Raw genomic sequence first — 25,567 nt, 5'->3', positions numbered from 1 at the left:
TCTAATGCATTAGCTTTTTCCACACAGAGAACAGACATAAACACCTCATACAACCTCCAGTTGTACAGCACATCTACTCTGCATTAACACAAAAACAAAACAACAACAAAAAAACCCAAAAACAAACAACCAAAAAAATCAGAACCAACACATTGAGAAATGCAGTTGCCAAACTGCAGACACGAAGAACTTTTAAAACAAGTTTGATTGAAAAACAAATTTTAATGAAATTCAGGTGCAAGAAACTCCATGTAAAGCTTGAACACATTACTAGAGAAAACAGACTAGACTAAACAGATAAATTCTGTTTAGAATAAAGCGCTGGGTATTTTGAGGAATATTCAACTTCTTTTTAGCAACTGCCATTGAAATTTTGGAAAGGGCTTTTTGTCAATTTTCAGTCTGTAAACCAATCTCTGTACTGTACTTCATCATTTACATCATAATTCCTGGGCAATTTATGGTGTATTCATTCACAGTGGTACACCTAAACACTTCATGGATCATCAGTTTCCATTCCTGTTGAGTAGGTGATGAACTGTTGATACAGTATTTGCCAGCTCTTCTGCAAACTGTTCTACTTGCCTAATTTCCTTTATAGCTATTCAGCTCTTGGGCTCAAAAAAAAAAAAAAAAGAAAAAAAGGTGTTTTCAGAATTCTGAAACACAACTGATTTTCCTCAAATTTGAGTCTTACCATGGAAAACAACTCTAACACTACAGATTTACCTCCCAAGCAGGTAATAGACAAGTGTACCCACACTAAATAAATAAACAATGCAGTGAATTCTGCTGAGTATAGTACTTTTAGTGTGTGTAAGTTTCCATGCATCCAGGTAGTTTAAGTATCAAGCTTGAAAAATCTTGAGCAAACTTGAAGAGGCTCTTCTGCCAGCCCATGATCCTTTGGCAAGACATGAATGCATCTTAGGCAATGTTTGGTGATTTCTGCTGCAAAGACTCTGCATTTTCTTGTATTGCTGTTAATGCGAACGAACTTCACCAGTGACACTGCTCCCAAGCCACCTTCTAGAGAATAAGTTCCTCTGCCAAGCAGTATTTTGATTACTATATTCTACTTCCACAGGTAGCAGTGCAAGCTAACACTGCAAAAAACTCAAGTAGCACTGTCATTTAAGAAGCTGGCACTCATGCTGTGGGGAAAGCAGGCTGTATCCATGCACATCCCACAGGAGCGGGGGTATGGGATGCCTGCGTAGTGATGAAGTTCCCAGCACGGCTGGGGTGTTTGCACAGCAGCAAAGTGCTTGGAAACATTAAATCCCGAAGACAGACAGAGGGCTGCTGTACTTGTGTTACACGTTTTTTGCCTTCCATTCCAGGGCAGGAAACTGATATTCAAGATTCTTGTTGCTTGTAGCATTTCTGCTCCAGTATTTTCGATGACCTTTTTCCACTTCTCTACTTAGGTGTGAGTTTATATCCTTGAAGCTATATTGGCAAATAATCTTGTTGCAAAAGTCCAGCACAAAACTTCTCGTGCTTTCCACACACAACTGAGGTCCAAACCCACCATTGGAAGGTATCAGAGAAGAGCCTTGCCTGCTACCAAGCTCTGGGAAGGGCCAAGTGCATTTACACTTATTCCACTATATTAAAATCAGACATACGAAATGTATTTCTTGTGATGACCTGAAAAGCCTGGTGGAAAATCACAATAATATAATGTGGGACTGCGTGCAGCTGCATATCTACTGCAATGCGACTTGAAAAGAGGGCATCTTATTTTTCTCTACTGCTAATCTGAACATAATCAAAGTATCTGATTTCTACCTTTTCTTTAAAAAGGCCACCTCCACAGAGAGCATGACTCCCTAGCCAACTTTTCAGAGGGGGTTAAGAGGCCACCAGGAGGAGCTATGGTTCCAAACGCCCTCTAGCAGAGAGCTGAAAACGTCAGCCAACACTTTCATCTCAGAGCTATCTTTGAGTAAAAAAGGCAGTAGCTCTGCTCCATTTTTCTTGGGACTCCAGAAGCAGTTCCTCCTGAGTGTCCACGTGTAGAAAGCTGGTCCTCTGACCTCTTGCTGGTACTACCCAGCTGCTACTGGGTTGGGGGAGCAGAGGGGACAATCAGCAGTGACTGATCTGGAAGGAAAAGTGAGGGATTGGAACCATTAGGTTAGTTCACAAGTATCAACCCAAGCCCATGAGACCCTCAAAAACATCTTTATTCGGTTACTTTGCAGAAAGGCTCTCAGGATGCAGCCTCTGTAGGCACACAATCCATCACAGTTTAAGTACATTTCTATTTCTCTGACAGTCAGGTACTTGGAAACAGGCTACAAAATGAATTTCACCACCAGAACTGAATTATCCACAGTGCTACTTCAAGTCTCTGCTATTTCAGAGCATTTTATAACCACTCTTTCCTCATGCCAACCTAAGAAAAACATTGATGGTTGTTTCATTAAACCCAGTTACCCCCACAGAGATGAAGCTCAGGAGCCACCACGGAGGAGAAAACAAAGAGAAAAGGCAGCCTGGCACTGTTTTTCACAGCAGCTTTGTAATGGAGAAAAGAAATGAAAATTCTGCTTCAACCACTTTCTCCCAGTGCTTGCAGTGCTCTTTGGACCTGTGCCACACTTCCATCATGCAGTTCTTCAGGACAGAGGACAGCGGGAAGAGAAGCAATACCAAGATTAGCATAGACTAGCAAATGCAGTACACACTCCGGTGTGACATTTGTGTTGGCCAGACGTGCTGGTAAACAGGCAAATACGGATTGTCAGGATGATGAGGCACCAGAACAGGCTGCTCAGAGAAGCTGTAGATGACCCATCTCTGGAAGAGTTCAAGGAGGAGCTTTAAGCAACCTGGTCCAGCGGAAGGTGTCCCGATGTACAGCAATGGGGTTGGAATGAGATGAACTGTTAAGGTCTCTTCCAAGGTCTCTTCCAAACCAAACTGAACCAAACCAAACCATAACATTCTATCATCCTATCTGCCCAGTTTGTCAGGCCTGCAGTGCATTTTTGTAAGTAACCTACAACTCACAGAATCTGCTCCCTTCAGGTCACATTCAGGTCAAGAAAAAAAGCTCCAGCCCTGCCAGGTCTGTGACCAGTGAAAGATCAATCAGAGAGAGAGAGAGAGAGAGAGAGAGAGAGAGAGAGAGAGAGAGAGAGAGAGAGACAGGGGAGAAAACATAATCAGCCTGTGAAAGCCAAGGAAGCCAGAATGCATTCAGGTACTCAAAGTCTTGCAGTATTATGTGTAAGAATATACAATGAGATTGTGCTGTCTTCTACTCTAGAACAGATACATTTATTTCCCCACAATGCTCCTGCTAACTGTGACACTTAGCCTCTCCTTTCTCTGTTTTCCTCAGCAAACTGAGGCTGTGTTCAGGTTCAGCCCTTCTGAAAGGTGGACAGAAATTTGAGATCAAGAGATGAAAAGCCTGTTAAGAAAGCTGGAACCATTTTTGTTCCTCCCCTAACGGGCTATAGGGAAGCTATGAAAAAGAACTGTTTACAGGCAATGGAAAAAGCAGTGAAGTATATGTAAAGGCATGGGAAAGGAAACCTGAAGGTTTGTTGTCTCACTGGAGAAGGTGACTACTGTATTTGCAAGTCGCTAGTCAACACATTGGCTCGAAGTTCACCCAATTTCACCCAGTGGGTGAAATTTAAGATTATCTTCCCAAGCAATGAAACCCTGCTAAGTGATGGGGGTGAAATATTGCTCACAAATTGAATTAAGTGTGATCACAAGAGGATGTCCTGTACAAACACAGAAAATTCATCACCACTTCCAAGTTTCTTTACATTTGACAGTCAACAACACATCTACTTCACACAGATAGCAAAGGCCTTAAAAAAATTTGGAAAGTCTGAGCAATGAACTCAGTAGAAAACTTGAAAGGATTTTCTAGAATTAAGTCTTAACCGTGCAAATCACCTCTTGAGAACTGATTTTGGAAGACTCCAACATTATGATTTGTGAAGTTCCCATGGAATTGGTTTCTTCTTAAATGTACATTAATTTGCACTTTAGAGACTTGCCTGGCCACTAGAGGTTCAGGAGGGCCCATCTTAAATAGCACCAAATCAACAACAGAAACATCCTTTTCACAAGTCTTCACTGTTTTATTCTGTTGTAGGTGTTGATGTGAACCTTTATATGTAATCTGGAGCCCTAAAAAGCAAAAATTACAAGCATTACCAGTAGAGACATAAAATACTCTCCTTCCTAGCTGTGCTTATATGATCAAAATATTCTGTTCTAATAAATAAGTCAGTGGTGTGTAAATATTTTCACAAGGCACTGAAGGTGAAAATTATGCACTTCAGTTGGGCTCAAACAGCTAAACAACAGCTATGTTACAGCGGCATTATAATCTCCCCAAAGTATTATGGGATAACAAGAAATCATTCTTCTGCAAGAGAAGGATAAATAACACTTTCATTAAAATACTTTCACCTGTACTGGGCAGGTCAAACCCATCAACAGAATTAATGATCCGGACTCAGGAAAAGGAGGCAGTTTAAGAACACCCCAAAGAATAGGTGTCCCACGCATAGTCTTCCATTTCTTTTTTTTTTTAATAAGTTCTTTCTTTTTCATTATTTTTAAGGCAAGAGTCTTGCAGCTTGGGTCCTCCTGCATTTCAATGAATCATCATCTTACGCAAAGTCAAAGTCAGTAGTGGAAGGAAGAGAGTATGGGAAAGCTGTTGAGCACTGCTGGTGTCTGCAGGAGTGTGACTGGACCGTCCGTGGCCCCGGGGCTGGGGCTCGACCGTGATGTATCCATTAATGATGCGGATCCGGGGAGGAGGATCAGTAGCACTGCAAGGCAAGAGAAGAGCATCAGTCCTGACCCAGCCCACAACTGCCCTACAGCCACAGAGCAGGAGGAAGTCAGCCTCTGTGATCCACTATCAGTTTTCTGGGTCCATGCAAATGGTCTCTTGTACCAGTTACACACTGACCAAAAGTCTGTGCCTCCTAAATGGCAGAGTGCTGTCTTGTCCCTCCCTCACACATGTGGATAGCTCCCACACCAGCCCACAAGGACAAGGTGTTACCCAGCCAAACTGTGAAGACCTGAGAGGGAACAGGGAAGAAATGGAGGAGGGTGATGACAGCACCAAAATACCTGCCCTGTCTCAAGTCTACCCAGCCTGCCCATTGCTCCCACACAGCCAGTCCAGTGGGTAAGATGACCATACTCCTAGCCCCGGTCAGCTAAGCAGAAAATAGGTAAGAGGAAAACAAGTGTTGTTGCAGAGGACTGTCACTGCAAGGGCACTTGCTGAGCTGGAGTGAGGCATCTGTTTTCTGAGTGCATGTTCCTCATCCATGCTCCATGCACCGTAGTGTGGACCCACTTTGTTTCTATACCGTATGATCTCTTAAACAGGTCAGGAATTACAAAGATTTACATGACATACCTCAAGCAGAGGAACAACAGCTTCCAGAAACACATCCTAGATGACCACAGTCCAGAGCATCTCACAGTGGTAGAGAGTACTCTGACATTGTGATGAACAAGAACTGAATTACAGCATACATGAGTTGAGCTCCCATAATGGCAACACACGATGCAGGAGAGAAACTGATGTGCTCCAGGCTGCTAACGCCAACTGACCTGAACTGTGGAAGATCATACGCCACAGAAGGCCAAGAGTCAGAAGGGTCAGATACTACACAGGATGTTCTCTTTGGCAATGGACTGAAAGCAATGCTTGACACCACAGCTGTGCAACTGACATAACCTCCAGGACCACATGGTGCTGTGTAGGACCTGAAAACAAATCTGGACAAAACTAAAAGCAAGCCCACCTGGCAAATACGAAAACCAAGCAGTTTCTTCTGCACCCAATCCCCAGCCGCTGTGCACCATTCTTGTCTTATTTCAGTCCACTAAGCAAAAATGCTTTGGAAAACTGAAGGCAATTACTATCCTTTTAAAAAACACTTTACTCTTCCTTACCCAAAGGGCTCCCCAGAAGGTCTGAACAATAGCTGGAGAGAAGCCAGCTGGCAGCACATCAAGGAAATACAGCCAGCAGCTGATGATACAGGGGCACGAACCAAGGCCATTCTGACAAGCCCACTACAGCACTGTTAAATCACTTGAGCTGCACCTTTCACATTTTCAAGCTCACAGGAGAAATCATAGAATTATGTAGGTTGGAAAAGACCTTTAAGGTCATCAAGCCCATCTGTAAACCTGAAAGCTGTGAATGGCCCATTTCATAGGAAACCCAGCTTTACCTGTGTCGGCACACCCTGAGGAATGTTTAGAGCAAAGGCTGAGACTGCCAGTCAGACATGCCAGGCACAGGCAGGCTGGAGCCCAGAGGCGCTGAATTTCCCTGGAAGGGATGTGCCGCGAGGTGGGGCTGTCAGCCCAGCCCAGCAGCAGCAGAGTGCTGTGGCAGAGCCCAGCAGAGAACCCAGACTTTACAGAAGCCCAGCTGGGGCTCCTGCCAGAGAGACAGCTGCTTTCCCTTGGCACTATGGGCACAGAGATCTTCCAGGCATCGTTTGTCCCTCCCAGTACTGCCATGCAACATCTCCTTCTCCAGACGTTTAAGCTCTTTTCTGCTGCTACGGAGTCACCCCTACAAAGCATGTGTCACCTAGCACTGGGGTAAGTTTCTAGCACAGAGGAGGATTTAAATAGTAGTGGATGAAAGGAAACATCAAAAGAAGAAAAGAAGAACAGCATTTTCTGCTCCCATATTTATGCAGTAGTTTCCTAGGCTGCCATCCTTTGCTTTGCTTTTGCCTCACTACTGCCTGGCAGTACTTAAAATGTAGTATGCCGCCCTAACGTGCCTTCAATTTGGTCACAGTAGCACATCTTCCCATCTTCTCCCTTCTTCTGAAGGCTTGATACTCCAAGTGCACAAGGATCTAAGAGTCACTGCCCACTGACTTCCCCAAACTTTGTGGGAGCAACTGCATATGAAACACTGAACATGGCACTGTGGAGGCAGGGTGGGAGATTAGACAGGCATTCCTTAGCATCTCAGCTAAAAAGACTATCAACAGAAACTCCAAAAATCCATTCACTTTCAGCTAGTATCAACTACATTAGTAGAAAGTACACTAAGAGATGGAATCAAGTGTGATCATATAGGATTTGTTACATTGGTGAATCTTGGACTGTGTGCAGATACATCAGAAAATATGTTACATGAGCATTTGTCTCCCTTTGTCTCCCAAATACTTATACTAAGGTTGAAGGAAGGAGCAAAGAAGGAAATGTGGTCTGAAAAATCTGACAATGGCTGAATGCTTCAAACAGAACAGCTGCTGCAGTCACTTGTGGCCAGCCTGAGCCATGTATCACTCATAGCCGTGGTACAGTTAGGATCCAGGGACCTGACAGGAAAGGCATAGGAGAACTCTGCATTACTCAGTAACGTGAGGAGCAGGAATAAGCATTCTTCAGAGGGGAAAGAATCCAAATAATGTACAGACTTCTTTTCAAGAACTGTCAGACTTATCCCCATCACTTCAACCTGTCTGATTGTTTATGGTATCACAAAAATTTAATGCCTTCAGCCCAAGTATGGCAGAGATACAGACACAGAGAGTACAAAACAAAGCAGATTAGGGCATGTGTGCTATCTGACAGGAGGGAAATGTTAAGGTATATGTTCACCACAGGCTGAAAAATTGCCTTTCTTATTTTATTTTTTTTATTAATTTTTTTTTAGGTTGCTGTAGGTAAGTACGCCCTTTTGGATGAAAAGTATGGGATATGTATGATCCTCTGCCCCACAACATACTGATTTTTTTATATAAACTCTGCCATCCATTAGGCTACCATGCCTTTTCAGGCTGAAAGAGTACAGAGATTGAAAATACTGCATGAGTATTGCCCACGTGTAAGGAGAACATATGCCAGGAATGATAGTTTCTTCATATGCAGCAGCTTTTGGATAACAGTCCAAGGCTTTGATCTGTATCATCTATCACTGGACCTAGCCTTCCATGAAAGAGAGGACTGCCATATGCTCACAATCCCTCAAACCCAAACACAGAATGATCTAGACAAGGCTTCCACTTGTTTTATGCCCAGTTTTCCACAAATCTAACTATGCAAAGAAAAAAAAACAAACATCAAAACAAACAAACAAACAACTTTTTTGCCACTAAAAGCACAAGAAACTTTGTGCAAGTGCTTCAAAAATAATCACAGCAGTGAAGAAGGTCAGATCCTGTCCAGAGGATGTATCTACCGCTGAGGAAGTTTGAGGGTTGGTATTAAACCATCTAAGTTAAAGTCCAGTTTGCATGACAAGCCATCCTCCCTCTCCCCAGCCATTAGCTACCTTTCTTCAATGCGAACCCAGAGGTCGTTGAACTGTCGCAGTCCTTGCTTCTTCTGCTGCTTTTTCTTCTTCTTTTTGTACTTCCTGTCTACTTTCATGAGTACATCAATGCTGTCAGGGAATAGCAAGCGAGGCAGGAACTCTTCTTCCTCCTCTTCCTCCTCCTTCTGGGGGTGCAGTGGGAGCTCATGGGGCATGACAAAGGGACTGTGTGATGATGAAAAGGCTAACAAGGTTTTGGGAGATTTTCGGCTGGAGGAAAGAGAGAACACAGATAACATTTAAAAGAGCTTTGAGGCAAAATCCTGTAACAGATACTATCAAGGCACATACATATAAGATAGCTGTTTCTCCCTGGATGCTCATTTTTCTGCCTTGTATTCCGGCTCCCTCTTCGTTAAGTCAATATTGATTTTGTGATCAAAATAGTGCTCTTTAGCAAAAAGAAATCATTGGAAAAGAGGCAGTCTGTATCAGAGCAAAGAATGCAGTCTGGATAAGGATGGAGTAACTCTTGGTAATAAGCTTGCGTATCTAGAAAGAGACAAAAATGGAATCACTTCTAAGTCAGAGTCAAACCACACTCCTCTCGTCTGATGTACTGCAGAACACAGACCAGATTATTCCTTTCAACATTCCTGCCCAGAGCAAACTAACTTGGGGGACAGGGGGAAGGGTCAAATAAAACAACTAAAGCACACCAGCTGATGAAGCCAGATCTGGATCAGCAACTCTCACTGGCAGAGAAGGTAAGAAACAAGCTAGCTACAGAAACACATCTTGAAAATTGCCACCTTTGAAGGCCACCTTTGAATACCATTGACAGTAATCTGGTTGAATGCTGGACCCAGAGAAGGCTGAGGTTCTCAATGACCTCTGTATCTCAGTGCTAAATGGCAAGTGTTCCAGCCAAGCTACCTAAGTCAGGAAAGGCAAATAGGAGAATGAAGATCCTAAGCACAATGTAGGAGAGAATTGGCTTTGAGACCATCTAAAAGGAGCCTGAATGTGCACAAGTACTTGGGATGAGATTCATCTGTGGGTTCTAAGGGAGCTGACAGAAAAGTTTCTAAGCCACTATTAATCATTTTTGAAAACTTGTGGCACTCAAGTAAACTTCCCAAAACCTGTAAAAAGGGAAATATAACCCTCATTTTTAAGAAGGAGAAAGTAAAAGTCCTACCTCTGTGTCAGGCAAGATCATGGAGCAGATTCTCCTGAAAACTATGAAAAGCAAAGAGGTGATTGGTAGCGGCCAACATGGCTTTACCAAGGGCAACCAGTGCCTGTTAAATTTTATCATCTTCTCTGATGGGGCTGCAGCATTGATGGATGTGGCAGAACAACTGCCACTGTCTGCCTGGACTGAGGCAAAGTGTTTGTCACTGTCCCACACGACATCCTTGTCTCCCAACAAGACAGACATAGGCTGGATGGATGGATTGCCTGGTGGATGAAGAACTGGCTGGATGGCTGCATGCAAACAATTGTGTCCAGCAGCTCCTTGTCCACATGAAAACCAGTGATGAGTGGTCTCTCTCAAGGGCCAGTACTAGCACCATCAATGCTCAAGACCTCTGTCAGTGACACCTGCCAGTGACACAGACAGTGGGATCAAAGGCACTCTCAGCAAGTTTGGCATGAACACCAAGAAGTGTGGGAAGGGATGCTGAAGGGACTTGTGGTGATGGTTAATGAAAAACACATGAGCCAGAAATGTGCCCTCCCAGCCCAGAAAGCCAATGGGATCCTGGGCTGCATCCAAAGCAGCGTGGGCAGCAGGGGAGGGAGGGGATTCTGCCCCTCTGCTCTGGTGAGACCCCACCTGGAACCCTGCATCCAGCTCTGGGGTCCTCAGCATAAAAAGGGCATGGACTTGCTGGAGTGAGTACAGAGGAGGCCACCAGATTGCTAAGAGGACTGGACCACCTCCAAATCAAGACAGAAGACAGATTGAGAAAGCTAGGTCAGTTCATTCTGGAGAAACCTGTGTAGAGAACTCATAGCAACTTCCCAGTACCTGAAGGATCCGACAGGGAAGCTGGAAAGGGACTCTTTGTGAGGAATTGTAGTGACAGAAGTAACAGATACAATCTGAAGAAGGGATGAATTTAGGCCAGGAAGAAATTATTTTCTGTGAGGGGGGGTGAAATACTGCAATAGGTTGCCCAGGGAGGTTGTGATGCCCCAACCCTGGCAGTTTCCAAAGCCGGTTTGCATAAGACCTTGAGCAAACTGGTCTAGTGGGAGGTGTCCCTGCCCATGGCAGGGGGATTAGGATTAGATGATCTTTGAAGTCCTTTCCAATCCCTAACATTCTATGATTCCATGATTAAGGAATCCTTTGAGCCATCTAGTCTGCATCAACTGAAAGCAGACTAGTTTTGGCATCACCAAGTTCACCCTCTTCTCATTTTCTTTTTGATGAGGGCAGATGGTTCAAAGCAGTGAATGCCTTTACAAAATACTGCATCATAGGATGTCTCACACATGAGAGACCAGAGCTCAACACACAATTGTGGCACTGGCTCCCAGTGCTGATCTGCAGAAGGGTGTAATACTGTCTTGACACTCAGATAAAGTAAACAAAGGAACATGAGATGGTGGTCTAAGTGGGTTTTACAGACAAGTACGGAGGTCTACATGAAGGGGAGGAAACTGAGAAATTGCATCTCTCTCATAAGCAGAACCAGGTTTTGCATACATTTATAGCAAGTAACAAGAAGTGGAAGTCAGGCCTTAGCCTTCTAGATGCACAGATCCAGTATTAGGCTGCCAGCATTATTGGGAATTTCAAAGGAGCTCCAGCAAGTGAGATATGTCACTGAGACTATGTGCATGTACAAACTGTCTTACAAGACAAATCTTGGAAACCCAAAGCTGAGCTTCCAGAAAAAAGCTCTCAGGGCTATGACTACTCAGCTTCCTGCAAAACTGAATAAAACAACAATCGGTTCCACTCTGATTACTGAAGCTCTGTTTCTTTATTCTTAGAGCAAGCAACATCTCATCTGTGCTCTAAGGCAGGCAGTCTGAAGTGTCCTATTTACTCATGGCTTTGCTGGCCCACATTTCTCATTGTTTGGAGCAATTTTCCCTCTTTATTTGTTTATGAGCATCTTGGACAAAAACACAAACTCAAACCACTCTGTGTATACAGAGAACCTAGCAGGAATATCTGACTGATCTTTATGGCTACTTCATAAAAAGAAGAGATGCAACAGTCTTCTGTAATGAAAGTGCAGACTGGCTTGGGCTGAAATTCAGAAAAGTAACCAAAAACCACAGACCACCAAGCAGAAACCTGCCTTTAATCAATGTAACTTTCCCAGAACTGTGCTCCTGTGTCAGCTTCCAATGGCATGAAAAGGAGGTGGTTTGGAAGGAGACATATTTCAGCATGGGTGCAGTTTTCCAACTAGCCAATCACTGTATGCACACTTATTTGATAAGCAAATAGAGAATAGTTCCTGGAGAAGGGGAACTGAAGTTGTGGACTAGAACATCGAGAGAGCAGATGCAAAACAAAGAAAATTTGTCTTATTTGCTGCAAGGAAAAACAGAATGATCACATGTTGAAGTTTATATGAGAGAGACTGCTGCAGAATGGACCTTGGGTTATCAACCTCATTCAAAATCATTGGTGGTTCACCAAAACCTTATTGGTACCTACAAACAGGTAGGAACATACTTCACAAGGGACTTTTTGTTTAGCCAGAGTACAGGAAGAGGCAGACTGTGCTGCTACAGTGAAACATTATGTTGCAGGGAGAGAAGATGACTGCAGACTTCCTCCTTGTATTTTAGGACCTCCCAACTAATATTCCTACTATCTGACACTAGAGCAGTCATTTAAATCCTCCATCTCAGTCCAACCACTTGCATTTTTATCCTGTCTCAATTATGAACAGTGAAATAGTCCACAGGTGACTGGACTGTGTGCAGTCAGACTACCTATTAAGCTATCTTTCTTTAAGCTTTAAGAACCTGCCATAGCTGTTTTTAGGAATACCTACTGAAAGAAAAAAACAACATGAAAATTTCAGTTCAGGCTGTTTTGGGTTTTGTTTTATTTTATTTTTTTTTAATCATCCGTGTAAACACTGATACACTGGATTTTCTACCACAACTCAAGTGTTATAGAGTCATTAAGTCCTGTGCTTAAGCACAGGTGCTTATCATTGTCAGACTACCTGTCTCCTGACAGAAACAGGGTCATTCATATTATCATGGGCTAAGTCTTGGATCAGTTTTTTCCAGTGCATGTAGAGTTAATGATACATGTCCATGTCAAGAATCACTGCAGAAACATGACATACCAGAATTTCAATCTTATGTTTTCAGACAACAGCAAAGGTGGTATAAAGAGAAAGACAAACAATCAGAGCATGAGAAAAAGAGCTGTTACCAATTTGCACCGCACTAGTAGAGCCCTTTGCACAGACCAAGACTCAACACTGTGCTCTCTGCACAAATCCTATCAAAAGGTGGTAGTCCTGCCTGAGAGTCCAAATCAGAAACATAGGGGAGGAGGGACAGAGATGTAAACAGGAACACTATGCCTGGTACAGAAGATAAAAGGTAAACAGTATCATAATGAGGATCAACTTCCAATTTTCTCCTTTGTGATTTTTTAGCAGTGAAGAGCAAACATATCTGACAGCTACATGTTTGGTAGGAGTCTGGAGAAGGGGAAAGCAAAGATTGCAGACCCTTCCAGACTCAGAATTCCAGGAAGAGGTAAGTCAAAGCACAAGTAATTCTCGGTAGAGAGTGGAGGAGGAGATTATCTGGAATTCTGTAGTTACTGAAACCATGGAGGTGGATAAAAGCATCCAGTGAGAGATAAAAAGAGGCAGAAGGGGTATATCCCAAAGGACAGCTGCAGGATGAACCAGAACAACAAGTACCTTAGCTTAAAAATGCAGAAGAAAGCAGGGGACATGAGAGCAATCAGTCATAAAGACAGCTTGCAAAGACTCTGGGCTATCAGATGCCAGGTTGGGAGAAAGTAAACAGAAAGAATAAAAAATAGCAGTATGAAAGAAGGGGATTATTAAAATGCCAGGAACTCAAACATATGAAAGAGAGGAAAGAGAAACCTGGAAGCCTGTGTGGTACAAGACAGCATCCAGATCTGATGAACCAAGTATGCATACTCTGTGTCTGTTCATTTAAGAGTTAAAAACGCTTAAGGGTGGAAATTTTACTAACAACAACTAGAACAGCAACAAAACAAAAAAAAAATACCAAAAAACCCCAAACAAACAAAAACCAAACTGAAAACGCCAAAAAAAAAAAAAAAAACCTAATCCCAAAGCCACATAAAAACCACCGCAAAACCAAGAACAACAAACCAACAAACCACCCCCCCCCAACCCCAACAACAAAAGACAAAAAACCAAACAAAAAAAACCCCAAACAACCCCTCCAAAACAAAACCAAATAAAACCCCCTTTCCAAACTAGCTCATGGAATAGAAAAGTAAACTGCTGGGAAGCAGAGAAAAAGCCAAGCTCACTCTTAGTTACAGTTCCAGCTACCATTCCAAGCTCCCCAATTTTTTAAAAATCCACCTCCCCAGTGGCTGCTCAGCTAGGTAAAAGTATGCATTACTTGTTGATGGCTTGTCCAGCTGGAGTGTGTTCTACCTCGTACCCTTCTCTCCTCAAAACATCAATCACTGTGTTGTTGCCCATGAAGTGACCTGCAGTAAAAGAAAAATGACATCAGAACTCACCAACCACATGGAAAGAGGGAGAACAACAACCAAGGCCTTCCTCATCACAGGAGGTGTGCCACACTCAAGGCAGGCAGGGCTTTATCACTCCCCACCAACATGCACCAGAAACACAGGATCTCTTAACAAGCGATTGCTGAACTATCCCGAAGTCACTTCAATTACTACATCCTGCCTTTCTAAAATGCAGATGTGATTGCAATTACTCTGGCCCCACAGGTAGCTGCATAATGGGCCTGCCCAGGGAGGTGGTAGAGTCACCATCCCTGGAAGTGTTTAAGGAAAGACTGAATGTGTCACTTAGTGCCACAGTCTAGTTGGTATGGTGGTGGTTGGTCAAAGGTTGAATTTATAATCTCAGAGGTCTTTTTCAGCCTAACTGGTTCTGTGATTATCAGGCCACTGTGGATTACTTGAGGAAATAAGAGATCAAGTTTGGACACCCCTGTTCAAGAGCAGCAGTGAGTCTATGACTGGTGGTGATGCAAAGAAGGTCAGAATCTGGTCACATTTTAACAAACTCATAATGACACAGAGCTGTTGCTCAATATCACTAACAATTTTTAAATTATTAAGAATAATCCGACTGCAAAGAAAAGAAAATCACCCTAAAAAAAAGCCTATGACTTAGACCAACCTCTTTCATTTCTTCATTATATCCCACTGGGGCAAGACTTGACTTCAGCTATGTTGATAAATTGACTTATTTTTAGACAGACTTATATAGTTCTACCCTAATTCTGTGATTTACATTTCTGTCCATTCTCAGACAGATGTGGTGGCTGGTAAGATTGTATTTTGGCATCACAGTGAATAAATGACTACTCAAAGGCTGTAGGAGCTTTCCTGACTGGATGCTCTGCTCAAAGAACGTCTTCCAACATCACTTTAACATATCATCAGACCAGGCTGCTGAGAAGCAGAAGAAAAAGAGAACAAAGAGAGAGCAAAGAGCTTGCACACTTCATCAGTTCCAGCTAGATCCAGCTTTCATAAAACATTTCTTAATTTAACAGCCCACATAAATTAAAATTGGCCTTTGGCAAATTACTCATTAGAGTGATCCCTTGCTTCTGTAGCTGCACACAGCTGTACACTGTGCTAAAACTGTTAAGTCCAGAAAAACAGTTTTATACTGTTCATACATGGCAATAGAACCAACAGAATAATTCTAGTAGCCAGGGAGAGCAAGAAGTTATAAAGAGAATTCTAACAGTGCTGAGAGTATCAGGAGAGTAAACATAAGGGATTCATGACTTTTTATTCTAAAAGAGGCTGAATGAATTGGGGCACAAAAATTCTATTTTCTCATGCAAAGTGCTTATGATGTACCAGCTTAAGGCATGAGTTGGATGGTACCATTTGAGCACATGAACTTTCCCCCAGAGCCTTAGAGCATAAACCAATCTAGGTCAAATCTTTTATCTGAATACTGCAATACACACCCATTGGGTACCATATTTTCTCACACATTAATTGGATTTTGCCCCGCTTCCTCAGATTAAATTTTGTCTTCAGGAGTAAAGCTTATGTACCATTATGCTGACCTAACCTAATACTGTTGGTAACTGCTGCTTCGTAATGGCTCAGCTCCAGGTACAATTAACCAAGAATTCTCTCATGTCAGCAAAAAAGATCAGTTGCAACAGGGAACAGAAATTACTGCAATGAAATATTGCAATTGAGTAACATTAGCTACTGTAAAACAAACACCAGGTATATAAGATGCTAGACCTAGTTTCCACCTCTCACCTTTTAACACAGAGGAGAGAGAGGTAAGTGCAAAGGGAAGGGGAGATGAATTCATTTCTCTTTCCCCACCTCGACACAGCAGAGGAAGGGGTGCTTCCAATGGGTGATCCAATTCTTGTAAATGACAGGGAGATAAGACAACCTGGACTTGTAGAGGAGCTCCTCTCAACTGACAAGAATAGAGGCAGTATATATTTCAAGTTCAGATGAGGCATTCACCTCATGCAGGCAATGACACGTGGGCCAAATCCCATCTTCAGAAGTGAAAACAGTGCCAAGTCTCTGAACTCATATTTTCCTAATCTGAATCTTTCAGGTGGAAATGGACAAGGCATAAAGATAAGCAATCTATAGGGCAGTATATGGTCTTAAAATAATTTTCCTTAGGCAAGTTTAAGAGCTTACAGTTATATGCATTTCAGGAGTGAGCTACTGAATAGCTGCTCACACCACACCATTAAACATACTACTGCTCCATCTATCTTCAGTCATCCTTGCTCAGAGCAGTGATTTAGAGCGGAATGTAGGAAATCACTGTAGCACATGGATGAATCCCATTTCAGCCAGTCATCCTGCTTGAGTGATTTTCTGTAGCTGGGCTCTTTATTTTTAATTTAATTTAATGCAGTGATAAGAATATCTTTTTTATCACAGTTATCTGTGCACAGTTTCATAGAGTGCCTTTGCTCATTGTTGCCAAGGCAATGAGTTATGTCTGCACATGAGAGAAAAATGATGTGCTAATACTGTGCCAGAGAGAACAGACTAAATGAATGTGTAAAACAGATGCATACAAATACAAAGAGGCACATGATATTAGATTGTTCATGAGACACGATCAATCAGGAGCCGCTCAGGCTAGGTATGTAAAGGGTTAGGTCATGCAGTATGTGCTATCCAAAAAGTGTGCCATTCATGCTCCGCAAGACAGAGCTTGTTTGTGGCCCAGAGGATCTACAGGTACAACTAAATGAGATGCTAAATTTAAAAAGGCATAAGGGTGAGGGTTTGAGGTACAGGATCCCACCAGGAACCTCTCTAGAGTCAGAACTTTGGACTAATTACTGGGAACAACCACAAAGAGCACTCGCTGGTACTCTTGCTGAGACATCCGATTGCCAAAAACAACATTAAGAAACACAAGAAAGATTCACTCTCCAAGATTCACTGCTCCAAAATCAAGCAGCTATTGCTGCAAGGGAGACTTAGATGACAAGCCACGTGACAGGGTGCAGGCCTCTTTCACCTGTTTTCTGTTTCAGCCTAACACACTTGAATGCTCCCCAAAAGAAAGGCCCTGGGCCCTGTCCCATCAGAAAGCCTGCTCTTTTCTTTCTGTACATAGCCCTGCATTATCCTCACACCACTAGGTGAAGAGATGCATCCAAGAGGTCAATTTACTCTGGCAGGGGGTGGGGAGTCATGAATCTTTATTCTTCTGTGTTCAAGCTCAAAGAGAAACTAAGAAGCTGTTGTGTGGACCAGCTCAGCCATGCACTCTACTGGAGAGTAAATAAGACCCAGGCCTTTAATCCGCACTGAAAGGAGATGGCACGCAGGGACCACAACAGGCAATATGCTCAAAGAACAACGCAGTTTGACCAATGTGCACTTGCAGACTCGACCACGCATTGTGTGCTTCTGAGCTTCCCCAGCAGCCATACCCAATCCTGGAGAACACGGGCTGCTACTGCTGCCCTAAAACCTGTGTCTCCTGATTGAAACTTTTACTGTCAGCACATGCAGAGCTGCCTCTAAAACCCTGTCAGAGTAGGGAAGTTTTTATCTAGATGACTGTGGCTTTCAGCAGAGATTGCTGAACCCAAATTTGAGCCATTGTGAGTATGAAATATTTCTGCGTCTAGCGAAAGGAACTAGGAAATATTACAAAACAAAGGTTATGTTTCCATTTGCTAAATGGAAATTTAGCAAATTGCTAAATTTTAATTTTTCACAGAAACCAAATCTGTAAGACTCATGAAAACTATACTCCTCTCTAAATTTCAATAAAATCGACTGTTCCAAGCAGATAAATAAAGTTCTTTGACCTCTTAGAGTTATGTAAAAGGAAACCCCCAAGTATACATAATTCTGTGCTTTCTTTAGTAGGAAAATGGCACTTCCCATTCACCCCAAAAACATGTCAAGACCTCACCATTTACAAACATCCCAAGACAATGAATCACTGGACATACATGTAAGGACACCAAACTGTTTGTTAGGAAACCTGATCTTGACTGCTGACTTCCAAAATGTTGTGGGAACAGCTAAAACACGGAATTATAGCACTGCAATCACAAAACAGCACAAATTAGTCCAGCCACTGGGAACATCATAAAGCTGGATGTTTATTTGGACTGCAAGCACTCAAATGGACTTTTGGTGCCAGATACCCTATGGGTCATTAAAACAAATATTTTCAAGAAAGTTTTAGAGGTATGGATCTTACAATTATTAGAAACTTCCTGGAAATGCCTATGGCAATTATCAAATGCTTTCATTCTTCATAACTTTGCCTTTAACATAAACACAGTTATACTTCTTAAGTACACACCAGCATGCAGAACTTGGAGTAATTTTAATCCAGCTAGTACAATTAGGGAGGAAACAAACTAGACAAAATATTTATTATGCTCCAAAGCAAAAGAAGGAAAACAGGTGATGTGATCAATTAAATTACAAATCAGTTTCCTTCATATATATTCTTTCTGCACATACTTTCCAAGAGTAAGACACTGTTTTCAAGCATGAGTACGATGCACTCAGGTGTAGTGAGCTCTCTCTTCACTTCTCCCAGAATCAGGAGGAGGAAAATTTGCACAGTTACCTTAGATAATCCAAGCAACATATGCAAAACAGGTATCAGTCGTAAGTGGCTGGAATTCCAAATTTGGCATTTAAGTGCATCAAATGCAAAACATGTAATACCAAATCCAGTAAATTCTTGTTTCTTACAGTATTTCCAAGTCCAGAAAAGTCCACATACCAGACAGAAACCAAAGGACAAAGAGCTTGGTACTCTCACAAATTTAATACTGCAGGAAGAGGGAAATGACAAAAACTGAAGGGAATGAGGTGCACCAGTGATGCTGTAAGTCAGCCTGAAGAACCCCTGAATTCAAAATAGGTGTAGGGGTATAAGCATGTTGCATTAAAATAATTCTGCAGGCTTGCAGGTCAAATCCCATACAAACAGCCCCCCCATGCCCTCCTGTATTTTTCAGACTGCAGACCTCCAAACAAAATTCTTTCTGTGATTACCAACAAGGTGAAATATTAATGAAATATTACTCCATAAACTTTGAACCCAAGGTTTTATCCTACTGAGATAAGTGTTTGCACACAAAAACATAATTTCCTGGAAATCTTTTATTAGTACAAAACCTTAGTGCATCATACTTCACTACTCTCGAACCAAACAGGAGGATCTGGTGGGCACAACTGAAGAAAAGTGGTGTTCTCCATGCCCAAGAAAGTACTTTCTCTTGAAAAGACTTAAAGAGTGCCTCAAACTTGAACTCACTCCGGAGGAAAAAATATGATCTTCCATTTCTTCAAAAGTGATGTGGTTTGCTAATCAACTCACCTATGTAACTTCTCAAAGTCGTAGACCATGGGAAAAATGGTCTAATACCATGGAAAAGAAACATGTGGAGTTACAATCTGCATGAGTCAAAATGAAGGCTTTTTTTTGGTAAATGATAAGAAGATACTCATCTACCTGTTTCTGCTGAAAATTAGGGCTCTTAGATGTAAGATGTGAGCATTTTTCATCCCAGGGATTCCCATTTTTAGCCTTAGGCAAAGTCAAACATCCTGGAAATCTCCAAAACTGAAGATAGAAAAAGCTTTTTCACTGATCATAAGAGCAAATTTATGACTAAATCAACACAAAAGATATGTTTACATGACCATATTGCTTGTTTTGTAAAAAAATTAGTTAAGAGAAACAGCTTACATTCAGGAAGCCTTAGCTACTGGGTACTGGGTATCCAAAACTCTCTTTACTGAGAGTTTTCCACTGATAAAGCCTTAGGTAATGAGACAAGAAGATCCTCACACAGGGTCTGACTATGCTAGCAGTTGTTACGTCACAGTAAAGGAAGAAGGAATTACCAGTGTCATATCTGAACTACAGTACTCACAGCCACCTCTGCTACTGGACCTGCTTCCATTACAAACAATTCCTTCCTTTCCAGCAAAAAAAGTTATTAAGGACTTGAAATTCCCCTAGCTCAAAACACATATTACATCACAAGTTTTCCTACTTTAACTGCCCAGTAAAGGCAGTAATGGGTAAACCCAACACTGATAAGACTGTCATTACCTGAGCAGAAACAGTACAAGTTTTTGGCCTGGCTGATTTTGACAGCTGCACTAATATATTAGATAACCTCTCTAATGGAGAAACGCAAAGCTTTTTTCATTTCAGTGTCAGAGATGTCAGGAGTAGTGCCCTTCATGTGAACCCTGGGGCGCTGGATGTGGGTCCTGCCTCCACACAACATTATCTTTCCCCTTCAGGGGTTGTTGTTCTAATAAACCCTGTCATTAGCATTCTGAAGACTCAAAGAGGCTACTAAGGAAAACAGTCTCAAAGCCGCTGGGTTGTATCTGGCATTCTCAGATTACAGAGGTACAGGCACACCTTCAGGCATTCAGCCTTTCCTCCCACCCAAGGAAGTTAAAATACTGTTGCATTCCAGAGACAGAGGCATGCAGGCAATCAGCAAACCCTTTGAGCCCAGAGAGAAGTGACATGGCCCCACAAGACTCATTTAATCTGTTTTTTAAATCTATTTTATCACTACGTTCTTCCTGCCCCTCCCCCCAGCTTTTTTTTGACCCTTCTAGAATCCACAAATACTCACCTTCTTATAGACTTTTCATGAGTTATTCATTAAAAATTTCAGATCTTTTACATAAGGCATAGGAAGTCTACATTCCCTGTGCGGCCCGTATCTCCAATTCCAAATGCACTGATGGCAGCTTCAAATTTTCCATGGCGGATTCTGAATTCCCACCACATTTCAAAGTGATATCTCATTTCCCTGAGCAACTTTCATATTCCCATGGCAGGTTTTTGTTTGGCTTTGTTTTATAGGTATAAACACTCATACAAGCTGGACAGAGACATCCTGGGCTTGGCACTGTTAACAGGTCCTTTCTCCCATCTTTTCTTACCCCGAGACAATAAATATTGCTCCTCTTGCATAATTTCACATCTAAATTCATCTGGAATCTAAAGATTCCAGGTGAAACAGAAAATGTCAAGAAGACTGAACAGCTCTACATGAAAATAACATCACCTAACACACCACTCAGAGTTATGATTTGATTTTTTTTTTTATTTTAATTTTTTTAATAGCATAAGGATTGATGGAAAAGGGTTTAGACATGCCTATGGATCCAACACATGTGGCACCTAAGGCTGTCACAAAACTGACTTCTCACATCACAGGGATTGCCTCAAAACCTAGAGAAGCTGAAAGAAGCCATTTGGTGGACTACAGCAGACTGGGGTAACCACTGGTGGTAACACATTCTGTCTGGGAAAAAAAAAAACACTCATTCCCTGGAGGTTTGACTCCATACAGTCTGACTAATGCCAAATAAACACATTTGTTATTTCCTTTAGTAATCAGAAGAAATGGCAGCTGAAGAAGTTCTCACCAACATCCTCTTTTTCTTTGTGTGAATGGTGGCTTACCAACATCCAATACACTTTTAAAGCCTCAGAATGATGTTTTTTCCAGGAGCAAAAAGGAAAAATAGCTCTAAGAGAAAAAGGAATTTTCCAGTGTTCTCAAGATTAAGAAGACCAGCTTTTGAGGTTGTCAAATCAGCCAGTCTCTCTCACTGAAGTCAGTAATTTCTTCCAGAGGGATATAAGGAATCTTAGATCCCTCTGTACCTCTTATTCATGAACTGACACTTTGGAGTTTCTCTACTGTTCAAAGAGGCATAAGAGACAAGAGGGAATTTTAACTTGGCTTCTAGAAACCTGGCTTCACCAGAGGTCTTGTCTGTCAAAATAAAGTCAGGATCTCAAGCCACTAAGTATGCTTCCTCCAACATAATAAATTCCCAATGCTTTTTTTCCCTCTCTTATTCTTCAGCCCTTTCAACAGAAACCATAAGCTAAAGAAATAAAACTGAATAAAATGACCATGGTCAAGCAAAACCCATTTTGAGTTGAATCTGGTTAGAAACATTAAGAGGAACATGGAATGTCTCTACTAGCACATCAGCAGTAAAACATAGACAAGATAAATATAATCTAAGCACTGAAAGGGGCACTGAAAGACACGATGACAAAGAATGCAGAAAAGGCCAAGCATTAAATGTCTTTGTTCCCTTATTTAATGGTAAACCAGCCTTCAGGAATCTTGAGTTTCTATGACTAGGAGGAAAATCCAGGGCAAAGAAGGTTCACTACAGGTGGAGAAGGATCAGGTTAAGGAACATTCAAATAGACCAACCATGTTCAAGTCCCTACAGGATGCATTCAGAGAAACTGTGATCTTGCTTAATGTCACTAGAAGCCACTCTCAGTTACCTTCAAAAGGTCATGGCAAGTGGAGAAGGTCCCTGAGAACTGAAAGAAAGCAAGTATAACTCTTGTCTTCAAGAAGGGCAGGAAGAAGGATCTGGGGAATTATAAACTGCTCAGCCACACCTCTGTTCCTGGGGGATGTGATGAGGCAAATTAGCCTGTAAACTATTTCCAAGTGTGTCAGGGATAAGCAAATGGTTGGGAGTGGTCAGTATGGATTTATGATGAGGGGAAACTTGGTTCATAAAGCTCAGCAAATCAAGTTCTGCACCTGGGCAGGAATAGCTCCAGGCAGTACAACAGGCTGAGCACCAACTGGCTGAAGACTAGTTTGGCAGAAAAATATGTGGCATCTTGGTGGTCATCAAGTAGGCCTTAAGCCAGCAATGTGTCCTTGTGGCAAAGGCAGCCAATGGCCTCCTGGGCTGTGTGAGGAGAAGTGTGGCTAGCAGACTGAGGGGGGTGATTCTTCCCTGCTCCTCAGCCCTGGTAACATATATCTGGGTCCATCCAGTGTCTAGCTCTGAGCTCCCCAGTTCAAAAGAGATGAGGACACACTGGAGAGAATGCTGCAAAGAGCCACAAAGATGATGAAACAATTAGAAGATATGTCATACTAGGAGAGGCTGAGACTATTTTGCCTGGACAAGAGAAGGTTTGGGGGCCATAACTTATGCATAAATACCTGATAGGAGATTGCAAAATGGACTGAGCAGAACTTTTCCCCATGAAAGGACAAGAGGCAATGGACAAAAATTGATACATAGTAAGTACCACACAAACATAAGAAAAAGCATCTTTAATGATGAAACACTAGAAGAGATTACTCAAGGAGAGTCCAGTCCTAGGAAAACTGCTCTCTGTATGATCCTGCTCTGAGCAGAGGGATGAGTCAGACAATTTCCAGAGCCCTATGTCAGTATCAACTATCCCTTGACTCTGGGAAGGCTTAGCCAGCATGCAGCATGCAGCACCTGGTAGCTTAGACAAGTGGTAAAACTCTCCACAGTAAAGCAGGACAGTGCAGTTCTCACTACATCAGTGTTCCCTTCCTAGACAAACCAGAAACCTACAGCATTGCCTTGCCAGCTGCAGAATCACGTGTGCCATCACTTACACTGGCTTAGCATCCAGATCCTGACTGTGCCACACAAGAATTCAGAGAAATTAAAAATGCATATGGGAGGAAGACTGCTGGTGAAAGATTATCTCTGGCTTTCTTCACAAGTTCCACCGCTGGGAACAGGGAGTAGGCCTAGCTTGTAACCCTGGTGTGCCATACGTAAAGGCCTGTCCACAATTAAGATAAATATTAACTGAACATAGAGGAGTGCTGCTGGCATTGCCAGCTCTCTCTTCCCATGCTTTCCTCTAATTCCCTCAAAGAGACTTACTGTGGCTTGAAATTTTCCTTGTTTGCACTCTAGCCAAAAGCAAAGTGTGTTGGATCTTTTCAGCAAAATCTGTTATTTTTTAACAGATTTCCACTTTAGTGCAAATTACTTCCAAATAAAATTAGCTCTGACTGTGAAGCATTTTTGACCAAATATAGGGAGAGTTTGCCTGATTGATTTTTAAAAAGGCATAAAATGTGCTGAATCTAATGATCAAATTGATTATGGCCCAAATTACCATACATAATACACACATATGTAAGAAGTCAACGTCTGTAGCCATGCAGCTCTATCACGACCTAAAAAGACAGGAGACTACTTTTGCACAATGTATTACACATCTCTAAATCCCATCAATCCAGTAAGAACATAAAATAAATCAGTATTTTCTGATTTTCCTCCATTTAAAATAAAAATACCAAGAGTATTTCAAGTAACAAGAGAAGGTATATGTAATCCCACAGTCACCCACAAACCATGATTTTGTATGCATGCAACTGATGATAAAAAGTTGTTTTTTCAATGGCGTTTTGTTAGTGGAAAAATTGAACTTTCCTTACAAAAAGCCTAGCTTTTTAAAAAATAAATATAGGAAAAAAATCTGGAAAGAAAACAACTGAAAATCTTCTCTCCCTTTTCCTAACTGGGAGACCCTTAAATATCCTACTACCATTTGAATACAACCTTGTCCTGAAGTTTATAAGCTACTGCTAGGAGATACTTTCTTCACTGGTGGTCAGAAAAAGGCAAATCACCATACAGTCATGATTTTTTCCACTCCTATAACTTTTTTCTTCTCTTTTCCTGCTGCTCATTTTAAACTGCCTTGTGTGAAGACTTTCTTGGAACCTTTTCACAGTAATTAACAGCAGTACAATTCAAAGCAATGCATAAAACTGATCACAAGATATTTGTTCATCTTCACTGCTTGCTGGCATAAAAATAACTCTTCCACATAATTATCTATCACATACAGCAATCTGCATAAGCAAAAAGCTGAATTAGCTTGCTGGAAAACAATGAAAGACTGCATTCATAATTGTAATATGCATGCAGGAAACCTCAGAAATCTGTAGAAATTGATCTATTTTCTGCAATATATCCTATGATGCTACTTCTCGATTAGATGCTTAATAAGAAACAAATGAAACAAACAAAACAAATACGCAAACAAACAAAAACCCACCAAAAAATCTCATGCAGTCAAACAAGGGCGTAATCAAGAATTGTGCTGGGAAATGTTGGAGGCTGGCACTATCCTTTGAACAGAACTATTTGGAAGAGCAGATGAGAACAGAAGACAGACTGGTATCAAAGCCAGAGAGTAATTAGAGACAATTTCAAAATCTGTCCAAAGTCCCCAGAGAAGACAGGGAAGCTGTCTGGGTTCAAAAGTATGATGGAAAATCATGAAAAGAGCACACTGGGTGCTTGGAGATCAAGCCATGTACACATAGGCTGAAGATCAAGGGCCTTCATTTAGCCACAAGGCTGCAGCACAGAAATGTTGGCAATAAGGACACGGAAAAGGGGTAACCAGGAAAATAAAAGGAAAAAGAAATGCAAGATTACAGGAAGCCTGGGAAAGGATTTTAGTACTGTCATGAAAGCTGAGAACAAGAATGCTGAGAAATTAAGGACAGGGATCTGTCCTGGTCCTGCTGCGCTTCTGGACTCTGGGGCAGTGCTGTGCGCACCAGTGACAATGGAGACGGTCTGAGGCAGAAGGGCAGGAACAGAAAGACATTGATGGGAGGGGAAACAAACGTCACAAAACCATCTAAAGACATGTGATTTGCAGCAGC

The 25,567-nt window shown here is 41.9% G+C and overlaps 1 protein-coding gene across 1 annotated transcript in view; it reads right to left on the bottom strand.

Moving 5' to 3' along the window:
- Window positions 1–202: 202 nt before the first annotated feature.
- LOC107198243 (metalloprotease TIKI1-like) overlaps window positions 203–25,567 on the bottom strand; it is a 128,296-nt gene continuing 102,931 nt past the window's right edge. Inside the window, exons 7-9 of the mRNA XM_033511385.1 lie at window positions 13,937–14,027; window positions 8,321–8,572; window positions 203–4,817 (exon numbers count right to left, since the gene is read on the bottom strand). Coding sequence (XP_033367276.1) covers window positions 4,637–4,817; window positions 8,321–8,572; window positions 13,937–14,027 — 524 coding nt within the window. The 3' untranslated portion in view covers window positions 203–4,636. The remainder of the gene's footprint in view (window positions 4,818–8,320; window positions 8,573–13,936; window positions 14,028–25,567) is intronic.

This window comes from Parus major, chromosome Z, assembly GCF_001522545.3.
Source record: "Parus major isolate Abel chromosome Z, Parus_major1.1, whole genome shotgun sequence".
Taxonomy (NCBI): domain Eukaryota; kingdom Metazoa; phylum Chordata; class Aves; order Passeriformes; family Paridae; genus Parus; species Parus major.
This window is presented reverse-complemented; position numbering and strand designations above follow the sequence as displayed.